Source organism: Geotrypetes seraphini, chromosome 1 (assembly GCF_902459505.1).
Source record: "Geotrypetes seraphini chromosome 1, aGeoSer1.1, whole genome shotgun sequence".
Lineage (NCBI taxonomy): Eukaryota > Metazoa > Chordata > Amphibia > Gymnophiona > Dermophiidae > Geotrypetes > Geotrypetes seraphini.
In genome coordinates this window covers 488,579,270-488,605,209 of record NC_047084.1, presented here as the reverse complement: position 1 = coordinate 488,605,209, position 25,940 = coordinate 488,579,270, and the positions used below count along the sequence as shown (strand labels likewise).

At 45.4% G+C, this 25,940-nt stretch overlaps 1 protein-coding gene across 2 annotated transcripts in view; it reads right to left on the bottom strand.

Annotated features, from left to right (window-relative positions):
• SVEP1 (sushi, von Willebrand factor type A, EGF and pentraxin domain containing 1) overlaps positions 1-25,940 on the bottom strand; it is a 430,677-nt gene that overhangs the window by 289,326 nt on the left and 115,411 nt on the right. For both annotated transcript variants that reach the window (XM_033926500.1, XM_033926511.1), the window contains exons 8-10: positions 21,069-21,187; positions 19,525-19,654; positions 5,486-5,593 (exon numbers count right to left, since the gene is read on the bottom strand). In XM_033926500.1, the coding sequence (XP_033782391.1) occupies positions 5,486-5,593; positions 19,525-19,654; positions 21,069-21,187 (357 nt within the window). The remainder of the gene's footprint in view (positions 1-5,485; positions 5,594-19,524; positions 19,655-21,068; positions 21,188-25,940) is intronic.

Here is a 25,940-nt window from a genome sequence, read left to right as displayed (position 1 = left end):
GTCCAAGTAACTGCTTTGCAAATATCTTCAATGGGAGTGGATTGCAAAAAAGTCAGTGATGTTACCATAGCTTGGATCTTGTGGGCTGTAACACAACCCTCGAGCTACAGCCCGTCCTGAGCATAGCAAAAGGAAATGCAGGCTACTAACCATGTGGCAATAGTTTGTTTGGTTACAGGCAGACCCAAACTGTTAGGATCAAAAGAGATGAACAGTTGAGGCAAAGACCTGTGTGGCTTAGTTCTCTGTATGTAATAAGCCAAAGCACATTTACAGTCAAATGTGTGAAAAGCTGTTTCTTCAAGGTGAGAATGAGGCCTTGGAAAGAAAACAGGAAGTACAATGGATTCAGGTGAAATTCCGTGACCACTTTAGCAACAAATTAGTGGTCTGCACGGGGACGGGGATCGCGGGAATCCCCCCTAACCCACGTGACTCCCACGGGGACCCCCCTCTGGCCCACAGGACTCCCATGGGGACCCCCCTCTAGCCAAAGGGACTCCCATGGGGATGGAAGGCTTTGCAAGCAGGGTTCGTCCATATAATATAATGGACACGTCAGCCTTAGTAAAAGAGGGGGTTTATAAGTTAATTACCTGAACAGAAAAACAAAAAAAGGGTTCCACCAAAGAAATTCCACAAGGAAAACAGCAGCGCAAACACAAAAGAAACTGGAATTGATGATCCTGTCAGAAGTAATTGCTGCTTTTTATGGGGACGGGCGGGGATGGAGGTAATTCCTTGTGGGGATGGGTGGGGACGGAGAGGATCCTGACGGGGACGGGTGGGGACGGAGAGGATCCTGGTGGGGATGGGTGGGGACAGAGAGGATCCTGGCGGGGATGGGTGGGATTTCTGTCCCCGTACAATTCTTGAACAAATTTAGGATGAGTTCTAAGAACCATTTTATCGTGCTGAAATACTGTAAATGGTGGATCACAAACAAATGCCTGTAGTTCACTCACTCAATGAGCAGAAGTGACAGAGATCAAGAAGACCACTTTCCAAGTGAAAAACTTAAGATAAGCAGTTGCTAGTGGTTCAAATAGAGGCTTCATGAGACTGGTGAGGACTACATTGAGATCCCAGATAACTGGAGACAGTTTTAGTGGAGGTTTCAAGTACAAGAGTCCTTTCATAAACTGAGAAACAAGTGGATGAGTGGCTAGAGGTTTATTGTTGAAAGGAGCATGATAAGCACTAATAGTACTGAGGTGAACTCTAACCAAAGTAGAGTGTAATTTTATAACAGGTTGTCTAATTTAATTGAGCAGGAAGGTGCCTATTTTATAAAGGCACAAGACTTTTTTTTCATGGAGATGATGGTGAATGTCTAGAATGCCCTTCTGTGGAAGATGATGAAGCAAAGCAGTGACTGAATTAAAAAAGGCATGGGATTTACACAGAGGATGCTTATATGGCAAGAGGATAGAATCAAGGTATACGTAGAGTACCGTATTTTCACGTAGATAACGCGCACCCGTGTAAAACGCGCACACGGATATAGCGCGCGGAAAACACAAATTTATGTACAGAAATTTTTGTATACCGCGCACACCCGTATACCGCGCATGCTGCCCGACTCTCCTCTGGCCACCCCGACTCTTCTTTCGCCCGCCCCGACTCTCCTCTCCCCCTTGAAGTCCTGTCCCCACCCTGAAAGCCTGATGCTCCCCCCGACGTCCGATTCATCCCCCCCCGCAGGACCGCTCGCACCCCCACCCCAAAGGACCGCTCGCATGCACCCCCACCCTGAAGGACCGCTCGCACCCCCACAGCCTCCCGACCCCCCCCCCATCATGTAGAAGCTCCTACCGGTGTCCTGCTGCTTCCCCTCTTGCCCCGCCGACTCCCCGACACGATCGGGGCAAGAGGGAGCTCAAGCCCTCTTGCCCCAGCCAACCGCGGCACCCCCGACACGATCAGGGCAAGAGGGAGCTCAAGCCCTCTTGCCCCCCCCGACTCCCCAACACGATCGGGGCAAAAGGGAGCCCAAGCCCTCTTGCCCCGCCGACTCCCCAATTCCCTGACAATATCGGGCCAGGAGGGAGCCCAAGTCCTCCTGGCCCTGGCGACCCCCCCCCCTAGTTGTTCGGGCCAGGAGGGAGCTCAAATCCTCCTGGCCACGGCGACCCCCCTAACCCCACCCCGCACTACATTACGGGCAGGAGGGATCCCAGGCCCTCCTGCCCTCAACGCAAACCCCCCTCCCCCCAACGACTGCCCCCCCAAGAACCTCCGACCGCCCCCCCAGCCGACCCGCGACCCCCCTGGCCGACCCCCACGACACCCCCACCCCCCTTCCCCATACCTTTCTGTAGTTGGCCGGACAGACGGGAGCCAAACCCGCCTGTCCGGCAGGCAGCCAACGACGGAATGAGGCCGGATTGGCCCATCCGTCCCAAAGCTCCACCTACTGGTGGGGCCTAAGGCGCCTGGGCCAATCAGAATAGGCCCGGGAGCCTTAGGTCCCACCTGGGGGCGGGGCCTGAGGCACATGGGCCCAACCTGACCATGTGCCCAAGGCCCCGCCCCCCAGGAGGGACCTAAGGCTCCCAGGCCTATTCTGATTGGCCCAGGCGCCTTAGGCCCCACCAGTAGGCGGAGCTTTGGGACGGATGGGCCAATCCGGCCTCATTCCGTCATTGGCTGCCTGCCGGACAGGCGGGTTTGGCTCCCGTCTGTCCGGCCAACTACAGAAAGGTACGGTGAAGGGGGGTGGGGGTGTCGTGGGGGTTGGCCAGGGGGGTCGCGGGTCGGCTGCGGGGGGCGGTCGTTGGGGGGAGGGGGGTTTGCGTCGAGGGCAGGAGGGCCTGGGATCCCTCCTGCCCGTAATGTAGTGCGGGGTGGGGTTAGGGGGTCGCCATGGCCAGGAGAGTTTGGGCTCCCTCCTGGCCCGAAAAACTAGCGGGGGGGGGTCGCCAGGGCCAGGAGGATTTGGGCTCCCTCCTGGCCCGATATTGTCGGGGAGTTGGGGAAACGGCGGGGCAAGAGGGCTTGGGCTCCTTTTTGCCCCGATCGTGTCGGGGAGTCGGGGGGGCAAGAGGGCTTGAGCTCCCTCTTGCCCCGATCGTGTTGGGGAGTCGGCGGTCCTTCGGGGTGGGGGTGCGGGTGCGTGCGAGCGGTCCTGCGGGGGGTGAATCGGACGTCGGGGGGGGGGAACTATGTAAAAAAAATTTTGTACAACGCGCTCACGCGTATACCGCGCAAGGGTATGCACGATTTGTAAAAACACGTATAACGCGCACGTTATATGCGTGAAAATACGGTATTTCTCTGAAAGCAAAAGGCATAGGGAGCATTACCTGCATGCAGTGGCAGGTACAATTCTTAAAACAAAAAAGGGTGGTGAGGGAGCAACCTGCACAGAGTGCCAGGTACATCTTTAGCTACCTTTGTGGGAAGATTGGATGAGCCTTGCTGGTCTTTTTATATTGTAATTTACTGTGTTACTGTGCCCTGGATCGGTAGCATGGAATGTTGCTACTCTCTGGGTTTTTGCCAGGTAATGGTGACCTGGAGTGGCTACTGTGAGGACAGGCTACTGGGCTTGATGGACCATTGGTCTGACCCAGTAAGGCTATTCTTATGTTCTTATGTCAGTCGTTCCTATACTTTATTGGTTCACAGTGCACTTAGTGGTTTTCATGGTGCCCCTAGGCAACACATTTCCTCTTAGGCCTTCTTCTCCACTTCCCACCAACGATGACAATGATAGTGACAGTGGCAGCATGGAGTCCTACCTTTGCTAGCAGGGATGCCCAAGTCCTGCTAGATGAAGCAGTTTGCTGTCCAAGCCCTAAGCTCCATGTTGTCTGAGCAAGTCGGCAGCATGCTTCAGTCACCAATGGCAGAACTCCTGCAGATGGTCAGTTAAACATGAACTGAGCATGAACAGGAATGCGTCTGAAATATGTCGCTGACTTCCTCAGGCTGCATGAAGCTCAGGGCTTGGGCAGCAAACTGCTTCAGCTGGCAGGTCTTAGGGATCCCCACCAGTCATTCCATAGATGCCATAATTTTGAAGTTGGTCTAAAATATGCCACAGCTCCTCTGTGAGACTGGAGTGCCACAGCAGTGATTAGAGCTGCTGTCTCAGTACCCTGAGGTTCTGAGTTCAATCCCCTCCTGCTCATTGTGACTCTGGGCAAGTCACTTAACTCTCCATTGACCCAGGTACCAGAGTTAGATTGTGAGCCTGTAAGGACAGATAGGAAAAATACTTAAGAGTACCTGATTACTATTTAATGTATTGAAAATCCCTTTGGGTGAATTTCCTTCATGAAAAGGCAGTAAATAAATATACTGTCTGTCTCTAGCATTTGTCAATAATTGTAATGATTCCTGAAGTGAATATTTCATTTCATTTCTTCCATTTGTGTGTCGCACATACCTATACAAGCTCTAGGCGGCATTACAGAGGAAGGGGCTAGAACAGGGTAGGGAGGACTATGGAGGGCAGGAAGGAGTGGAGAGGAGAGAAGTATGTAGAATAATTCATAGAAATTCCTAACTTTACAGATAGGAGCATCTAAATGAAATAAAGTTAATATGTAAAAAGGAATAAAAGGGAGGAGCCGTTAAACAATAGAATTCAGTTAATAAAATTAAAACAATAGGGGTAAAAACAATGGAATAAAATTTAAAATAATTCATAAACTGGAAGAAAAAATTGAAAACCAAAATTAAATAAGTCTGGCAGAAGTCCAATTTCCCGAAGCAGCTCTGTTGCCTCAGCATATTTTAAATAATCCCAATATTCAGTATATGACAAGGATACTGAGTAATAGATTACAGGAAGACAGTTGAGATGCATGTCAATAACAAAAACCAAAATAATAAACAACACATAATACACTCTTGGGATTCTGCACAGATGGGACTGGAAAATCCATACATTCCTTAATATTATGGCTGATAATGTTATAACAGTACCACAATGGTACAACCACCTGGACATAAAAACTGCTATGATAGGTCAGACCAAAGGTCTATCTAATCCAGAATCTTGTTTCTATCAATGGCCAATCCAGTTCACATGTATCAGGCAGTATTCCCCAAATTTGCAAGATTCCAATTTACCTATCCCAAGAGATAAGCAATGGTTTTCCGCTGGTCTTCCGTAATAGGAGTTTATAGTCATTTGCTCTAAGAACTTGTCCAATCTTTTTAAGGTTGGCAATGAGTTCTCTAGAGCTTACAATTATTTTGTTGAGCATAAACAATATTGTCACCTATTTGTATTACTATGTAACTTCATAGCATATCCTATTGCTTTTGTACTTTCTGAAAGAGTAAACAGATGGTTCACGTTTATTTATTCCACTTCACTCAGGATTTTGTAGACCTCTGGCATACGCTTATTTCCACTTTTCTTATGAGAATCCTTCCATTCCAATGAGTTTACAGTATATTTGATATAATTCCTTTTTGTTTCTATCCCTTATTTAGTGGTTGTGTGTGTATAGGTTAAGGTATATCTCACCTGAGTTGTCCGAGAACTGTGGTTCCTCCCATGTTACATTGAATTCATTCTCTGTGGTCTGTATTGGAGGGGGTGATCGACACCTGTCAATTACTGGAGATTCCACATCTGAAGAAATGAGCAAGAAAGGGATATTTTATGAATATTATCTGAAATGAGCACAAAACAGAGAGGACTTTTAGTAGCTAGAAGGCAAAGTAAAGCCAGAAATCAAGTACCGGTAGTTGGGAAGAATGAGCAGATTTAGACCGGTCTGATGGTCTTTTCGGTTTTCATATTTCTACATGCCATACCCCCTGTTCTCATACATTTCGTTAAGACTGTACTGTTTATAAACATTTAGCCCCTCACCATCTCTTCCTTTGCTTCTTCCCCATCAATGCCAATTTTACCTGACCACTTTTAAGAGAATGCTAAAACACTTTAATTTTGTTGGTGAGATCTCACATACAGAAAAAGAAGTAAGATGTGCTAGAAAATTTGAGTGGATATTCATATTTGAAAAAAAAGAAGATATGCATTATTATAATGTACTTTCATGATACTTTTAATGTTTAGAAAAACAGAAATATAAAAGCTCAAGGGCTGTATATTTATACTGCATTTCATGCATAATCATGTTTAAGGAAAATCTATCTTCAATAGCATAGAAATTTAGTTTTAAAAGGATTGCTCAGTTTTGTTGACAGAAAATGTAAAAAAAGTTTTGAGGTGAATTGATGGGAAAACTTGGATCTTGCTTGATTATGCAATCTTTAGGCCATCGACCCTGGCACTCCCTCCACTACTGTTTCACCCCTCCTCTCTTCCACTATATTCCACCCCTCCTCTCTTCCACAAGGCTGTTTCCTCCTACAACACCACTCTCTCTGTTCTAAATACCCTCATTTTCCCTACTTCACACACTGTAAAGTGCCCCAAACCCCAGCCCTGGTTAAACTCTAAAATCCTCTAATTACACTCCTGTGCCAGGTCTGCTAAATGTCTCTGGCTCAAATTCCATACTCATGCTGACTTCATTCATTTCAAATTCCTCCTGACCTCCTTCCAATCTGCTCTCTCACTTGCCAAACAAGATTACTACATCTCCCTGACTGACTCTCTCAGCTCCAACCCTCACCTCCTCTTTAAACAGAGAAACATATAAATATGACGGCAGATAAAGGCCAAATGGCCCATCCAGTCTGCCCATCCACAGCTTTCTTGAATTAACAGTTTTTATCTCCACCACCTCTACCAGGAACCTATTCTACCCATCTACCCCCCTTTTCTGTAAAGAAGTATTTTCTTAGATTATTCCTGAGCTGCCCTCTCATTCTGGAGCTTCCTTTCAAATGGGACTCACCTCATGCGCATTTATGCCATTTAGGTATTTAAACATCTCTATCATATCTCTCCTTTCCTGCCTTTCCTACAATGTATGCATATTGAGATTTTTAAGTCTGTCCCCCATACACCCTATGATGAAGGCCACTGACCATTTTAGTAGCCTTCCTTTGGACCAACTCCATCCTGTTTGAAGGTACGGTCTCAAGTATTGTACACAATATTCTAAATGAGGTCTTACTGGTCTTATACAATCCCACTTTATTCTAGGACTAGTGGGACATAACAGAGCAGTTCCAGAGAATCAGGGTGGGACTGATGAGCCTGCTGTCAAAACACATGCACCAAAAACAGAATCCTACTTGACCGCATCGATCCCATAAAACTAGGTGAATGTATGCAAAGAGGACCAGGTAACAGCCATGCAAATATCCTCCAAAGAGATCGCTGATGATTCTGTCCAAGAGAACAAAATACATCTGGTAGAACAAGCCCTCTTGAGGGGGGCTTCTTACCGGCCACAATGTAAGCTGCGGAAATGGCCATATGGATCCAGCAAGAAATGGTGGCCTTGGAAGCCAGCCTGCCCTTGCGGGCAGGACCCGCTAAAACAAAAAGATGGTCAGAGAGGCAAAAATCGTTTGTAATCTCCAGGCACTGCAACAAGAGCTTGCGCACGCCCAAGGACTGCAACACCTGGTCCTGCTCCCTTGAGCCAGAGGAAGCAAAAAGCAGGAAGCTGGACTTCCTGATTAATGAGGAAAGCAGAAACCACTTTCAGAAGAAAAGAAAGAACAGTGCGCAGCATCACACCAGAATCCATAAGATGCAGAAAGGGATCCTGGCAGGAAAGAGACTGAAGCTCCAAAACCCTGCAGGTGGAGGTAATGGCCATCAGAAATATAGTTTTGATCAGAAGATCCATTTAGGATGTCTGCTCCAGAGGCCCATAAGGTGGATGGGCCAGAATGAGGTAGAGATTCCCTGTTGGACTGGAAGGCCCAGCGGAGGCCAAAGCCTCAGAGCACCCCACAGAAAACAGACATCTGGTTGAACTGCTAAGGAGCCCCTTGGAGAAGAAGGGCCCATACAAGAAAAACCAGCAATCTGCACCCGGAGAGAAGCCACTGCCAGGCCTTTCATCAGGCCATCTTGCAGAAACTCCAGGATACGAGAGAACGATGGAACAGATGGGTCCACTTGTCTCAGGATGCACCACGCCTGATAACATCTCCAAGCCTTCGCATAGGCATCCACTGTGAAGCAACTTGGCAACCACTGCCAAAGAACAGACCTGGCCAGTTAAGGCTACATACTTAATAGCCAGACTGTAAGACCAAAGCAGTCTGGATCCTGCAGTACAATCGGGCCCTAAGTGAAAAGGCAAAGGTGACAAGGGAGCTGGAACCCCTGATCCTGCTGAAACCAAACCAGGTTGGCATACCACAGGTGCCTTGACTAATCAGATGTGACAAAGAACATAGGACCTCTATGAGCCACTATCCATTGCAACAGATACCCTATAGTAGGCCACGGAGGGAAGATATATAGGAGACCTTCCCATGGCCAGGGCTGTACCAGAGCATCCAGGTCTTCACTGCTGGCCTCACAACATCAACTGAAGAACCGATCGGCTTTCTTGCTGGCCACAGTTGCCATGACGGTGAACGCAGGACATCTCCATGGTGCAATTGAACACCCTGTGAGATAGCGATCACTCCCTGGGGCCCAAAGTCTGACAACTGAGAAAAGCCGCCTGAACAATGTCTACTCGGGCCACATGCACCTCTGACAGTGCCACTAGGTGTCCACAGGAAGAGAAACTGAGCCTCCATGCTCAGGGAGGCACCCATGCTGGTTGATGTAAGCCACCACCTTGGCACTGTCCGAGAAGACTCAGATGGCTCGATGACGGAGATGACCCATGAAGTGGAGAGCCAGTCAAACTGCCCAAAGTTCCAGGTGATTGATTGACCATTTGTGCTCTGAGGGAGTCCACTGACCTTGAACAGAGATGGTCATACCCCTCCCCCCCAGTCTTTGAGACTTGCATCTGTCATCAGAATCATCCATTCCAAAATCCGAAGGGAAAGACCCCTGGAGAGCTAGAGGTTGCAGTCACCAGGAAAGATGGTTCCGTGCCACCAACATCCAAGACAGGCTGTATAGCCGCAATATCCAGTAATCTGCAGACAGTGGCCTGAACCTGGGCAGCCCACCGAGGAATCCAGAGAATACTTGAGCAGAGGAGAAAACTCTAGTTTGTAGCCATCCCGGAGGACCTTCAAGACCTACCGATCGGAGGTAATGGCCTGCCACTTGGCCAGAACGGCCGACAACCGCCCCCCTAAATGAGTGACCTGGTGTCAGAATTTATTTCTTTAAAGCGCCACTGGATAACTCCCCATAGACGGTTGGAACCAAGAACTGTCAAACTGCGATCTGGCAGATGAGGGGGGGGGGGGGGTCACTGGCCAGCTGAGGGTCGCGAGTACGGACAAGAATGGCTGAAAAGACAAAAATGAGAGAGCCTCAAACCCCTGGAGGGGCAGGACCTAGTCACAGGCAAAGACTGAGGTCTGTGATCCTGGACATTGTTCATAAGGTTATCCAGCCCCTAGCCAAACAAAAATTGACCCTAGAAGGGCAACCGGCTCAAGTGGAACACAGCTGTGCCTGTAAGCCATCCACCACAAATAAGGCATGAATCCATGAAATCCTGCCCTGGGGAGTCCATCTGAGTGATTTTCTTGCAAAAACAAAGCTTGTAAGTGCTAAAAATCCACGATGGCTGCAGTGGGTACCAATTTTGCACAAAAATAGCTTGGGAAAAACACCTGAAGCCCTCAAAAATGGTGATTTTAGGGGTGGAGGAGGGTAGGACATGCAGGGAAAACTCCAACAAACCCATTTTCTAGACCCCCAAAATCGCTGATTCAGGCTGTCAGCCTGTACTCACTGTGACATGTGCCGCTTGGAAAAACACTGCTGAGAGCTGAAACAGCTTATAGGGAGATCCTCTGCAATAGGATGCAGGCAAGCTGGACTTCAAATCATTGAACTGCCCCATCCTGGCAGTAGAATGCAGTCTGTCCCCCGATTGCGGGCATGCTTCCAAGGAGCCACACAGCTTGCGCTCAACCCACTAGCGGACAAACCTGGGGTGAGCAAGCTCCCAAGAAAACAGTCCCTGAGCCCTGATCTGAAGAGCAGGCTGTCTAGAGAGTGCACTTTCCAGAGAGTTCACTGGAAGCAGACTTTTCCAAAGATCTATCTCCCACAGTCAGAGCTGTCACCGCAGGGAACCTCCTCAGCACAAGGACGAAAACCGTGAACGAAAAGACAACTTAAAAAAAAATAAACTCATGGAGAAAAGACAAATTCCTACAGCCTAGCTTAAAGGAAAGAAATTAGTTCTTGAGGGGACAGTGCTGAGGTGAGAGGGGTGGAGCTTAAGTCTCTGAAATATGAGGCTTCCTACACGTTCTGGCGGGTAGAGGGAAATAATCCACTAGTCCTGGAATAAAGTGAGATTGTACAAGAATATCTGTCTTGCTTTATTCCCTCTATAATACCCCCATCTGAGTACTGTGTATTGATGCACCACTATGTCCAGTTTGTCGACTAAATTGTAAGCACTTTTGATCAGGAACTGTTTCTTCTATGTTTTGATGTGTATGTCTATGTTTTGATGTGTATGTCTAGTAGCACTATAGAAATGATTGTAGCTAAATATAGGCCCATTTCCAACTTGCTGTTCATGTCCAAGATTGTAGAAAAAGCAGTTGCTTCTCAACTGACAGATTTCCTTACAAAAACAAATGTCTTACATCCTTGTCAGACCGGTTTTCATTCAAACCATTCAACAGAGCATACCCTTCTGGGATTACTAAATCATATAAGGCAGATACTGGACAGTGGTCGTGATGCTGTCTTGTTTTCCCTGGATATGTCGGCAGCCTTCGATCTAGTGGATCAAGATATATTGTTCCAATGTTTGGAAGACATACAGGTCAATGGTCACGCTCTCCGATGGTTCAGATCACAACTGTCTAACCACACAAATTCAGTCAATTAATCCTCCACATTCTCTCATTCTTATCCTATCAAATCTGGTGTTCCGCAGGATTCTATATTAAGCCCTACTCTCTTTAATATTTTTCTCACTCCTCTAACCCTTATTCTACAGTCTCTAGGATTCACATTCTATATTACGCAGACGATATCCAGTTTATTTTTCCACTAGAAACTCATTCACCTGCATCATACTCATCTATCTCAGTAAAACTGGACACTATTATAGACTGGCTTACAACAAACAAGCTTAAGGTTAATTCCCAAAAAACTGCAATGTTACTCTTTTCTTCAAAATATTTTTTAGAAAACACTCTAAATTTCACTATGAAAGGAATTCCTTTAAAATTTTCACTAAAGACTAAAATTGTAGATGTTGAATATTTTATTGGATTTTAACACAATAAATGTATAAATAAAATAAATCAAGGATATTTTACAGTTAACAATATCACTTACAATCAATCACAATACTCTCACTCACCATATACTATCTAGTGCAGGGGTCTCAAAGTACTCCTTGAGGGCCGCAATCCAGTCGGGTTTTCAGGATTTCCCCAATGAATATGCATGAGATCTATGTGCATGCATTGCTTTCAATGCATATTCATTGGGGAAATCCTGAAAACCTGACTGGATTCGGCCCTAAAGGAGGGGACTTTGAAATCCCTGATCTAGAGGGATTCCTTCTTTCTTATACAGTCTTTTGGTCCCATATTCACCACAAAGAACATTACGTTCATCTCAGCAACAGTTACTGATTGTCACTTTATTTCGGCAATTATTTCTCGATTTTCATAGAAATTCCTTTCTTCATTATGGCTCCCACCCTTTGGAATTCCTTACCCTACTACCTCCGCATTGAAAAATCTTTTGTGACTTTTAAGGCGCAATTGAAGTCATACTATTTTTCTTTGGCTTTCTGCTCTTGACCTTTTTCCTTACCTTACTCATGCTATGGATCACCTTTTCTTCTTGACTTCTTAGCTTATATCCTTAGTTGTTTGGACAGAATTTCACTGTGATTTCCCTTACCTTTTGTTCCACTCCTTCTCTTCCCCAACCTTTTTGTTTTTATTGTAACCTCCCCTTTCTTTAACTGCCTTGTACCCATTTAGAACATAAGAACATAAGAATTGCTGCTGCTGGGTCAGACCAGCGGTCCATCATGCCTAGCAGTCCACTCAGGTGGCAGCCCTCTGGTCAAAGACCAGTGCCCTAACTGAGACAAGCCCTACCAGCGCACGTTCTTGTTCAGCAGGAACTTGACTAACTTTGTCTTGAATCCCTGAAGGGTGTTTTCCCCTATGACAGCCTCTGGAAGAACGTTCCAGTTTTCCATCACTCTCTGGGTAAAGAAGAACTTCCTTACGTTTCCGAGGCGCCGATTTTGCAAATGTTTTGCTCATCTTGCAAAACACTCGCAAACTGGTGCACTCGTAAACCGAGGGACACAATATATCAGCCTCAAAGGACAATCAATTTATTAAAAACATATAAATAGCTACAACATCTATAAAAATAATTCAAGGCTATCAGAGAGTCTTTAATCCTTTTCACACTGGACCCCTTCCCCATTTTTTCTTGTGGTTTGCATTGCTATACGTGGGGTTGTGTTTTCCTTTTTGCTATGGAGCTCAATATACAAAACAGTGCTTTCACTTTTTATGCTTTTCACCAAGAAGAAAGGAGAATGATTTTAATATCTTTAATTTAGCTATTTTTAAAACATGAATTTAGATCTCTTTAAAAATAGCTCATATTAACCTGTCATGTTAAAAACAAACATGAAAATATTAACATCTACTCTGCAAAGAAGGAACTGAATGTGCTCAGGATAGACTAGACCTTTAAGATAGTGTCAGTCAGCTCTATACTATTAAATATATCATATTAATTCAAATTTAAGTTTGCAATGAAAACCTAATTTGATCAGGCCTTTCCCAATAAAAATCTGATCCTCCATATTAGCCATTCTCAGCACATCCTTGGGACACACCGAGTCTCATCGGATTTTCAAGAAATCCACTATGAATATGCATGAGATAGATCTGCGTTCACTGCCTCAATTGCATGCAAATCTAACTCATGAATATTTATTGTGGATATCCTGAAAACTCGATGGAACTAAGGACTGGGTTGGGAATGGCTAATCCATATTATAGGCTCTAATACATTGGTTCTTGTGCTTTTCATGCCCTGTTCCATGCCACTATTACCATCTCTTCTCCTTGTCATTAATTTAATTGATACTATGCTTGCCACTTGTAACCTAAGCCTTCTTATATGGCTCCCCTTTGTTTATTCCTTCTTCCCAAAATTCATCTTTTTATTTAAACCACTTATATCTGCTTTGATTAGAGATATATCAAATAAAGATGAACATATGAAATCACACAACATAAATAGCAAGCTTAAGTTTTAAGAAAAGGACATATTCAAACATTCAGGCCCTGATTCTATATAAAAATGCTTAAAGTTAGGCACTTCAATCAGAACGTTAACTTAATTTTCTCAATTTATTTAATTGACGCTGATAAAGCACAGTTACTTACCGTAACAGGTGTTATCCAGGGACAGCAGGCAGATATTCTTGACTGATGGGTGACGGCACCGACGGAGCCCCGGTATGGACAATTTTAGAGTGATTGCACTCTAAGAACTTAGAAAGTTCTAGCAGGCCGCACCGCGCACGCGTGAGTGCCTTCCCGCCCGATGGAGGCGCGCGGTCCCCAGTTAAGATAAGCCAGCTAAGAAGCCAACCCGGGGAGGTGGGTGGGATGCAAGAATATCTGCCTGCTGTCCCTGGATAACACCTGTTACGGTAAGTAACTGTGCTTTATCCCAGGACAAGCAGGCAGCATATTCTTGACTGATGGGTGACCTCCAAGCTAACAAAAAGAGGGATGGAGGGAAGGTTGGCCATTAGGAAAACAAATTTTGTACAACAGATTGGCCGAAGTGTCCATCCCGTCTGGAGAATGCATCCAGACAATAATGAGATGTAAAAGTATGAACTGAGGACCAAGTAGCAGCCTTGCAGATTTCCTCAATAGGAGTGGAGCGGAGGAAAGCTACAGATGCTGCCATAGCTCGAACTCTATGGGCCGTGACAGAACCTTCCAGTGTCAGTCCGGACTGAGCATAACAGAATGAAATGCACGCTGCGAGCCAATTTTAGAGCGTATGCTTAGAAACAGGATGTCCCAATTTATTCGGATCAAAGGACAGAAAGAGTTGGGGAGATGATCTGTGGGGCTTAGTACGGTCTAAATAGAAAGCTAAAGCCCGCTTACAGTCCAAAGTGTGCAGAGCCTGTTCTCCAGAATGAGAGTGAGGTTTTGGAAAGAAGACAGGCAGAACAATAGATTGGTTGAGATGGAATTCAGAGACAACCTTAGGGAGAAACTTTGGATGTGTACGTAGAACCACCTTGTCATGATGAAAGACTGTGAAAGGTGGATCAGAAACTAGTGCATGTAGCTCACTGACCCTCCTGGCAGAGGTAAGAGCAATAAGGAAGAGCACTTTCCAAGTGAGAAACTTGAAAGGAGCTGTAGCCAAAGGTTCAAATGGAGGCTTCATTAAGGCGGAAAGGACCAAATTGAGATCCCAGACTACAGGCGGGGGCTTAAGAGGTGGTTTCACATTGAAAAGACCCCCATGAATCTGGACACCAAAGGATGAGCTGAGAGAAGTTTTCCATGAACTGGCTCATGAAAAGCCGCAATAGCACTGAGGTGGACCCTGATGGAAGTAGACTTGAGACCAGAGTCAGACAAAGAAAGAAGATAATCTAACAAGGTCTCCACAGCAAGGGAAGTGGGATCGTAATGATGAAGAAGACACCAAGAAGAAAACCGTGTCCACTACTGATGGTAACACTGCAGAGTGGCCGGTTTCCTGGAAGCATCTAGAATAGAACGAACGGGTTGAGACAGAAGAGGATCATGTGAAGTCAGCCCGAGAGATACCAAGCTGTCAGGTGCAGAGACTGGAGGTTGGGATGGAGAAGGGTCTCCTGATCCTACGTAAGCAGAGAAGGAAACAATGGCTCCCTGGAACTGAGTTGAAGTAGAAGGGAGAACCAATGTTGCCTGGGCCACTGTGGAGCAATTAGAATCATGGTGGCTCGTTCCCTCTTGAGCTTGAACAAGGTTCGTAACATGAGAGGCAGAGGAGGGAAAGCATACAGGAACAGATTGGACCAATTCAGAAGAAAGGCATCCGCTACCAGACAGTGAGGAGAGTAGAGTCTGGAGCAGAAGTGGGGCAGCTGATGATTGTGAGGAGCTGCAAAGAGGTCTATCTGAGGAGTGCCCCATTGGGCGAAAATGGACTAGAGAGTCAAAGAATCGAGAGTCCATTCGTGGGGTTGGAGAATTCTGCTGAGATTGTCCGCCAAGGAATTCTGTTCTCCCTGAATGTAAACAGCCTTCAGGAATAATTGGTGATCTGTTGCCCAAGTCCAAATCTTCTGGGCTTCCTGGCACAAGAGGCGAGAGCCTGTCCCCCCTGTTTGTTGATGTAGTACATCGCAACTTGATTGTCTGTGCACAGTAGTAGCACTTGAGGAAAGAGGAGATGTTGGAAGGCCTTGAGAGCATAAAACATCGCTCTGAGTTCCAGGAAGTTGATGTGATGCTTCTTTTCCTGGGCTGTCCAAAAGCCTTGAGTTTGGAACTCGTTCAAATGAGCTCCCCAGGTATAAGGGGAGGCGTCGGTGGTGATGACTAGTTGATGAGGAGGTAGATGGAACAGAAGACCTCTGGAGAGATTGGAGGATATCAACCACCATTGTAGAGACTGACGAAGAGATGATGTCACAAATATGTGTCGTGAGCAAGGATCCGTCGCTTGGGACCACTGGGTAGCTAAGGTCCATTGAGGAGTGCGCAGGTGAAGACGTGCGAAGGGGGTGACATGAACTGTGGAGGCCATGTGACCCAAAGTATCATCATGTGCCGGGCAGAGATGGAGTGTTGTGGAATCACCTGCTGACATAGAGATTGAAGAGTCTGAAGACGGTTGGACGGCAGGAACGCTCTCATGAGGACAGTGTCCAGGATCGCTCCAATGAATTGAAGTCTCCGAGAGGGGATGAGATGAGATTTGGGTAGATTGATCTCGAACCCCAAAAGTTGTAGAAAGAGGATGGTCTGGTTGGTGGCAAGGAGCACGTCCTGAGAGGAAGTGGCTTTGATTAACCAGTCGTCCAGATATGGGAAGACCTGTAGGTGGTGAGAGCATAGGAAAGCAGCCACCACAATCAGGCATTTGGTGAATACTCTTGGAGAGGAGGCAAGACCGAAGGGTAACACCTTGTATTGGTAATTACAGTGATTGATCATGAAGCGGAGGTACTGTCTTGAGGCCAGATTTACCGGAATGTGAGTGTATGCCTCTTTGAGATCGAGGGAGCATAGCCAGTCGCCCTGAGTGAGAAGAGGGTAAAGAGTGGCCAGAGAAAGCATTCTGAATTTTTCTTTGACCAAGCATTTGTTGAGATCGCGAAGATCTAATATGGGTCTGAGATCTCCTGTTTTTTTGGGGACCAGAAAGTAACGGGAGTAGAATCTCTGTCCCTTCTGATCGAGAGGAACTTCCTCTATGGCGTTCAGAAGAAGGAGGGATTGAACTTCTTGTAGAAGAAGGGCGGACTGAGGAGTGTTCAAAGCAGACTCTTTTGGCAGACTTTGGGAAGGAAGAGTCTGAAAGTTGAGGGAGTAGCTGTGACGGATGATGTTGAGGACCCATTGATCCGAGGTGATGATCTCCCAACGGCTGAGGAAAAAAGTAAGGCGGCCACCTATAGGTTGAGGCAGGTGGGCAGATGGTAGAAAACTGGATATGCCCTGGAGAACTAAGTCAAAAGGGCTGGGTAGATTTTTGTTGAGGAGGTGGCTTCGCAGGTTGCTGCTGTGGTGGCCTAGGGGTTTGTCGTTGTTGCTGACGTTGACGCCTAGATTGTTGGGGAGCCGATGGCAAAGGGCGAGCCACATAACGGCGTTGATAGGCCGATTGTTGCCTGAAAGGCCGGGCAGGTGGAGTCTTCTTCTTGGTTTTTAGAAGAGTATCCCATCGAGTCTCATGGGCGGAGAGTTTTTGGGTGGTAGAGTCCATGGATTCGCCAAAGAGTTCATCCCCTAGGCATGGAGCATTAGCCAGGCGATCTTGATGGTTGACATCAAGCTCCGACACTCTGAGCCAAGCAAGGCGACGCATGGCTACAGACATGGCTGTTGCTCTGGTGGTAAGTTCGAACGTGTCATAAATTGATCGAACCAGAAACTTACGCAGCTGAAAGAGAGAGGACGAACACTGGTGGAAAGCTGGTCGTTTGCGATCAGGAAGGTATTTCTCAAAGGAAGCCATGGTGGTTATGAGATGCTTGAGGTAAAAAGAAAAATGAAAAGCATAATTACTAGACCTGTTAGCCAGCATGGCATTCTGGTATAACCTCTTACCAAACTTATCCATGGCCTTTCCTTCTCTGCCAGGAGGGACAGAAGCGTACACACTAGCTCCGGCAGACTTTTTAAGCGTAGATTCCACTAGAAGAGATTCGTGTGGAAGCTGCGGCTTATCAAATCCAGGTATAGGGATCACTTTATACAAAGAGTCTAATTTACGAGGGGCTCCTGGAATGGTTAAAGGAGTCTCCAGATTCTTATAAAAGGTTTCCCTCAAGATATCATGGAGGGGTAATTTGAGAAATTCCTTTGGAGGCTGGTCAAAAGCCAGTGCATCAAGGAACGCTTTGGACTTTTTAGACTCAGCCTCCAAAGGAATAGAAAGAGATTCACACATTTCTTTCAGGAAGGAAGTGAAAGATGTAGAATCTGGCTTTGAGGACGGGTCAGGAGCAGAAGGATCCTCATCAGTCGATGAACACTCACCCTCAGAGAGAAAAGGCTCTTCGGAGTCACCCCACAGATCAGGATCTCTAATTTGGGAGCTACGGTCTCGAGACTCCGGTGTGGAGGGTTCCAGGTGTCGGGTTTTGTGTGCCGACTTACCCGACCTCACAGAAACGGTACCGGGAGATGTTAAAGGCTGCAACGGTGCCGAAGTTTGAACAGCCTGGTGTAGAACTCTCGGTTCCGGTGCCAGGACCGGCATGGAGACCGAGGAAGCAGAATGGACCGGTACCGACAAAGTGGACCCGGACAATAGAGGCTGCTCCACTGTCGGTACCGGTGGCTCAGACCAGACCGGGACTGGAAGGCTTGGTGCCAATAGAGCAGGAAGGAACTGTTGCAACTGCTCTTTAAGCTGCACCTGTAGGACGGCTGCAATGCGCTCGTCCAGAGAAGGCACCGGTACCGCTTTTTTCTTCTGCGGTACCTGCGGTGCCGCTCGACGCCCCGAGGATGAGGAGCCTGAGGTCGAGGGACTCACCTCAATAGGGGCGGAGCGCTTCCGCGGGCGCCTTGTGGTCGGCAGGACTGGGCTCGCTGCTACCGAGACCGGAGGACGTTCCAGCGGGGAAGGCTTCTTAGCCGGCTTACGTGGGTGCTGCGACGCTGGCGCGGTGTCGACGAAGTGGGTGCCGACTGAGATGGGGCCGATACCGGTGTCGATGCCACAGGGTCAGACATATCGGCACCGAAAAGCAACCGTTGCTGAATTTGACGGTTTTTTAAAGTACGTTTTTTTTATGTGGCACAGCGGGTGCAGGTGGAGGCCTTATGCTCAGGACCCAGGCACTGTAAGCACCAGTTGTGCGGGTCGGTGAGTGAAATGGGCCGTGCACACCGCTGGCACTTTTTAAACCCTGGCTGGGGGGGCATGAAAGTAAAAACGGCTTCTGCCAAATCGAAGGCCGAGGCCTCGATGGTGGCAACAGGCCCCGCCGGGGCGAAACCGAAAGAAATGAAAAAAGAAAGGAAAAAAAATTATTATTTTTTTTTCTAAAAAGAAAATAAGAAAGAAAAAAAGGAAATAATATTTCCTCAGAGGTTTTCGCGAGCAGGAAGGCGATACAAAAAAATCTTTCAACAGCCGTTGAAAGGAACGCGTCTTCTTAGCTCCGCGGAAACTAAGAAACTGGGGACCGCGCGCCTCCGTCGGGCAGGAAGGCGCGTGCGCGGTGCGGCCTGCTAGAACTTTCTAAGTTCTTAGAGTTCAATCACTCTAAAATTGTCCGTACCGGGGCTCCGTCGGTGCCGTCACCCATCAGTCAAGAATATGCTGCCTGCTTGTCCTGGGATAACTGAAAGTTCCATAAAAAAACCAAGTACAAAAAACATTTAAAAAATTAATTAGCCGGTAGGCAAGGATCAAGTAGGCATGGTTAGAGGTGGATTTGGGGCATAGTTTCACTTAGGCATACCGCCATGTAGGTCAGGGTTTTCTTAGCCTAAATGAGTGTGCCTAAGGTTTTAATGCCTACTGGTACCTAAAAATTCTTAAGTGCTACTAGGCACAATTCTATAAACAGCGCCTAGCAGATGATTAACAATCACACTCAATGGTGCCTAGGATCTAGGCGCTATTTATAGAATCAGAGCCTCAGTGCCTACCTGATATTAAATACAAAGTTAACAGGGGAGGAAGAATATCAATGCAACCTCGTTCTGGGTCAATTTTATGACTTTCATCACTTTCCTATGACCTTGCTGTTAATGGGGGCCTACCGATGACTTTGATGTTGAACTTGCAACTGGCTAGGTTCCCTGACTTGTCCATTGCTGTGTATTTCACAGCAACCTCTCCAATTGGGAAAAGATGAGGAGGTATGAAAGCTGGAGAGACCTGAAGTGATACCTGGGAGAGGAAGAGAAGGTATAATTAATAAAATATTTTGTTATGAACATTCCAACTGCTTATTGTACTGCAAGTCTCCTTTATCCAGTTTGTGTTATTCATAGTAGCTATTCCTATAATGTCAAAACTGTAGTGACTCTTCCTGCCTTACAGCCCGGGAATAAGCTTGCCTAATTGCAGAAGAGATGTCTTCACATTTATACTTAAAGAAAGACTCTCTCCTAACCCCCCCAAAATAAAAATTAATCAAAACCAAAGTTGCTTACCTGCAACAGGGGTTCTCTATAGTCAACAGGGGAATGCAGTCACATTCTAGGTGATGCCATTTGATTGAGCCTGTGCGCTGGATTTCTTTGTTAGCTCAGATGGGCTTCAAACTACCTCTCTGAGCATGTGCAGGAGTTTCTTCACCATGTTTCTATGACAGACTCTCTCAGTCTATACCTGAGCTAAGAGAAATGTGCTTGAGTGATTTTTTTTTTTTGAGAGGATGGTGGGAAGGTGAATATAGTTGCATTTCCCTGTTGTCTATGGAAAATCTTTACTACATGTAACCAACTTCACTTTCTCTGCAGACACAGTCTAGATGAGTCCCTAGCTAATCAGTTTCATACCCAGATGGCTTGAAAAAATTTGGAGGTGGAGGATGAACAAGATGCCAAATAGCTAGTAAGTAAAAATATTGCAGAGAACTGCTTGACCAAAAGCTACATCTTGAGCAGAAGACTAGTTTAAACAGTAATGTTTGATGAAAATATGAGCAGTAACCCAAGTAACTGCTCTGTAGATGTCTGTATAGAAGCTAATGGAAGACTAGAGGTTGAGGGTGTCTTTGCACAGAGATTGTGAGGACCTATATTCTCTGAAATTTCCATGCCCTGAAGTGAAACGCAAGGAAATACAGTCAAAAATCCATTGTGCCAAAGTTTGCCTGTTTGACTTTGCAATTCTCCTTACTTGCATAGTTTTGACATACTCACCCTGAAGAGCCATTCTCTTTTTTGGAGAGGCGTGCATATATGTTGGCTTAGCCACCCGTCCTGGCACTATTGCTACCCAACAGGGGCTGGGAGGGTGACAACAGTCACTTGAGAAACAAATGAGTCTAAAGAGAATATTACCACTTAACTGACTGGAAGCATTCTTCAATCCCTACTGACACTCCCCCTTCAGTCTTCCTCTCCACAGTATCCATAAGACAGTCTGTGTGAGCAATCATCCTAATTCCTAGTGCTGGTGACTTGAATCAATAATGATCTTTTCAGTTTCCTCTAATCTGATGATATTTTCTTTTTTTTTTGTACAGATTAGTACCTATAATTGTATATGTATGAGCCATGTTACTTTGCTGTACAAGCATTTTTGCTTGGTTTCTGTTATGGCCATATTAGAATTTCTTAAGGAAAAAGGTTACCTCGTCACCAGAGTTGTCCTTTGGAATTGGTAAGTCCCAGTAGATGTTTGCAGCATTTTGATGCTCCAAAGTCTGTACATGAATATCATCTGGACAGCTGATAATAGGAGGCTCAATGTCTGAATCACAAAAGATATGAGTCAGCAACACCACTGCCGTTCCATAGTTATAAAGTCAGTCATTAACATAGGAATAGCCATACTGGGTCAGACCAATGGTTCATTTAGCTCAGTATCTTGATTCCAACAGTGGCTAATCTAGGTCTCAAGAACCTGGCAGAAGCTCAAATAGTAGCCAAATTCCATGCTACCGATCCCAGAGAAAACAGTGGCTTTTCTCATGTCTTAGAACAAAAGCCCTTATTGTAGTGTCTCTCATTCTAAGCTGCTAGCAGCCCCCCCCCCCCAGCTATCAAATGCAATACTACTGTATATTCAGTTTATAGTATAATGCTGGTGTTAAAGTCTAGCCCCCCCCTCTTTTACTAAGGTGCGCTAACCGATTAGCGTGTGCTAATCAAATTAGCTCACGCTAAATGCTAACGCGTCCATAGACTAACATGCACGCATCAGGGTTTAGCACGCACTGATCGGTTAGCACACCTTAGTAAGAGAGGACTTAAGTTTCAGGAGGTTCCAGCCGACGGTATTTGCAAGCTAAAGTCCAGGATTATATTCTGAGCCCCAGTTTATAGTCTCAAAGGGTGCGCGTTTTTTGAATGTTCCCACTATAAAAGAAGTAAAATTGGCAATGGGAGAGGGTTTTCTCAGTGGTGGGTTTAGCTAGGTTTAATTAGTAATTGAAAACATTTTTGGTTTGAACATGTTTATGGTTAAATGTGGGTGGGAGGGGGTGTATTGGGCTAGTCTGTGATGTTAACTTTATTTTGTAAATTATTTTAATTACATTGTAAACCACAGGGAGCGAATTGGATCTGGAGTATAAAAAATGTTAATAAATAAATGTGTTTTCATAAGCTTCAGGGCCCTTTTTTTTTTTTTTTTTACTATATTTTCTTTTCAATTCCAAAACATGTGGGAGGAGACAAAAGACAGCTTCATAAAAAGATGCTCCATGTAAAGTTCACATTTTCAGGTTGCACACAATAGCAGTCTTTTTAGACAAGGCTTTGCAAATTTTTTTCTGTTAAAGCACTAACCCCCCTCTTTTATGAAGCTGCGCTAGAGGTTTTTAACACAGGCTAACGAAGTAAGTGCTCTTATGCGCATAGAAATTCTATGAGTGTTAGAGCATTAACACGATGCAGCTTGATGACAGCCGACCTAAATTACAGCAGCCTCTTACCGCCACCTAACTTAGTTGGTTTAATTGGTGATAAACAATATGGTAATTAGCCACATTGTTGGGGATGATTCTTGATTCAAAATTGATTTTGAAATAGCAAAAATGGTACAGGCAGCATAATTTACAAGGAGAAAGATATTACAACTGAAGAACTGTTTGACTGGTTGGGATTTTATACTATCCTATTCAATGTCTGATAGGATTTATTTTCCATTAGTATCACAAAAGAAAGGTGTGGTTGGGATTTTAGACAGGTGATACAATCAATGGTGCTTTTGAAAGGAGAAATTAAGTCCTTACCTACTAATTTTCTTTCTTTTAGTTTCTCCAGACCGGCACAGAAACTGATGGGCTTACGCTCCTCTGCCAGCAGGTGGAGATTGAGATATGAACTTAAGACACTAACTAAGGGGAGTGTGTGGCACAGTGGTTAAAGCTACAGCCTCGGCATCCTGGGGTTGTGGGTTCAAACCCACGCTGCTTCTTGTGACCCTGGGTACATTAGATAGATTGTGAACCCGCCAGGACAGACAAGGAAAAATGCTTGAGTACCTGAATAAATTAATGTAAACCGGTATAAAAAAATGAATAAATAAATAAACTAACTTTTGAGATCAGTACAAGTGGGCTTTGCACTCTCTCTTACAATCAGTCTTTTTGAATAGCCAAGCAGAAATATACCATGCTTATTCCAGAACCTATGACTCCATATATTCATGGAGAAGACATAAGTTTAGCCCAAAAGGACCAGGAAAACACTGTTGGATACTGATTAGAACAAGAACCTTTCCCAAAAACGTCCCATAATTCACCAGCTAAACCAGATGAGTCAAAGCTGCTGCCTTTGTAACTCCCCAACAACCAACAGCAACAAACACCAGCAGTAAAAAACGTGTTGCCAAATAACCACGGAATAATACGACAGGGCGGGAGAGAGATTAAAAGAAAGAAAATTAGCAGGTAAGGACCTAATTTCTCCTTCTTTATCATCTCTCCAGACCGGCAAAGAAACTGATGGGACGTACCAAAGCAGTACCCATCCTGGGTAGGAACTCTGAAGGGATGCCACTAGAACACGCTCACTGAATATCACTTCCCGATTCGCCTGAAAGTCTACACAGTAGTGTCACACAAAGGAATGGAGAGAAGACCAAACCACAGCTGTACAGATATCCACTGGAGGTAACAGATTCAGCTGAAGAGGCTACCTGACCTCTAGTGGAATGAGCTTTGGGAAATGCTGGAACAGGTTTCGTGTGAAGATAGTATGCTGAAGCAATAACCTCCCTGATCCAGCACGCAAAGGTAGCCTTGGAAGCGCCAACCTCCTTACGAGGACCTGTGAGGAGGACAAAGATGATCCAATTTCCAGAACTCATGAGTCCGCTGAATAAAAAAGTGAAGGACCCTATGGATATCCAAAGTGTGCAACTGCCTCTGCTCCAAAGAGCCCTCCCGACTACCCAAAACAGGAGGGCCACGGACTGGTTGAAATGAAAAGGCGAAACTACCTTTGACAAAAAGGAGGGAACCGGCCTCAGCACAACTCGCTCCTAAGAGAATTCCAGGAAAGGCAGCCAACAAGAGAAGACCTGCAGATTGGAAACACGTCTTGCAGAAGTAATGGCCACCAGGAAGACTACCTTAAGAGTAAAGTCCTTCAACGTACAGGAACAGAGAGGCTCAAACGGAGGACAAACGAGCACAGAGAGCACCAGATTGAGGTCCCAGGCAAGAATCAATGGCGTAACAGGCCGTCGGAGCAAGTTCGCAGCTCTCATGAATCTAATCACATCCACTCTATCAAGATAAAGCAGACCCCACTAGCATTCTAAACTGCAGGCGTAGCCAGTATGTTGTGGCCAGGCTACAGTTGAGGCACCTCCTAAATCCAGAAAACCGGAGGAAGCGGAGGAATGGGGGAGGAACTCGACTTCCTTCGCGTGTGGCACCTCTGAGGTCGGTAGAACCCACGAGAAGGTCCCCCCAGTCCGGACAGACATAGGGAAAAGAAAGATTCACTAACCAGATCCAACAGGCCTCAACAAACCTGAGCATAGACTGCACAAACAGACCACTCCACCTGCTGGAGACTGAGAAAAAAACTGACTGTAAGAAGGACTGCACAGCCCACTTGTACTGATCTCAAAACTTAGGGGTCCTTTTTACAAAGGTGCGTTAGCCATTTTAGCACGTGCTTAATATTAGCATGCGCTAAACATTACCACGTCCACGGACTTATAATGGGCACGTTAGTGTTTAGCATGAGCTAAAATGGCTAACGCACCTTAGTAAAAGGTGCCCTTAGTGTCTCAGTCTCCACCTGTTGGCAGAGAAGCGTAAACATATAGTTTTCTGTGCCGGTCTGGAGAGATGATAAAGAACTTGACTTTTGCAATGCAATCTATTTAGGGCTTCCTGCTGTCCATTTGAGGGCACTGCAGATCATTCAGAATTCAGCAGCCCGAACGTTGATGGGAAAGGCGCGCTCTGAGCATATTATATCAGTCTTAAAGAAATTGCATGGGATTTCAATTAAATATTGACTACAATTTAAAATTTTGGAAAATAATTCAACAGGGGATATACAAAATGTATGTATGCATATTTATTTATTTATTTAATTTTCTATACCGTTCTCCCAGAAGAGCTCAAAATGATACATGATTATTTGAAAAAAAAAAAACATGCTCGATAATGTATAGACCAGGTAGATCATTAAGATCGGAAAATGAGAGGTTACTGGATGTACGGAAAAGGGATGTAGTGAAATATCTAAATACGAGAAAATCCTGTTTTTCAATTGCAGGTCCAGTTTTATGGAATGGGATACCTGGTGCAATATGTGAAAATGTACTTCAGTTTAGGAAATTGCTTAAAGCATACTTTTACTTAATATTGATAATGTTTAAAAGTGTAATGGTGGTTTTTAGAATCAGAAGACAAGAGATTAGTGCAATCTGTTCCCCGGGTAGGAAGCCTAGGATTTTAAAGTGCTGTTTTATAAATGAATGTTGTAGTGTTTAATGATATTGTGAATGTGAGTTTGTAAGTCACTTAGCTCATTAAGTGGATTATAAATATGTTAAATAAATAAAAATAAATAAATAAAAACTAATTTTTTTTTTTTAATGTAGGTGTCTACAGAACAGGTCACTGATATCCCATCCACAGAGGTGCCTACCAGCGCCTGCGGTCAAAGTGGGTGTAGGTTATGCCATAAGTACCAGTAGGAGGAGCCCCTGTGGATGAGATTCTTGTGTAAAATAGGCACCGGAAATGTAGGCCAGTAAAACCATGGCCTGTATTTCTGGCATCTACTTTGCATGTGGCCGCAATTCTGCAACCGGTGTTAGTACATGATTGACATGCAACTGACATAGGTTTTAGAGGTGCCAGCCGACACCGGCGTCAGTTGCAGAATCCGGCCCTATGCCTATAGTTGTCCAAATACTTGTGTTGCAGCATGAAAAAACCAAAATGTTGTGAGACAAATATCTCTTCCAGATATTAAACCATTTTTACAAATAAGGAGTGTTTTAATACTATCACCTAACATTATTACTA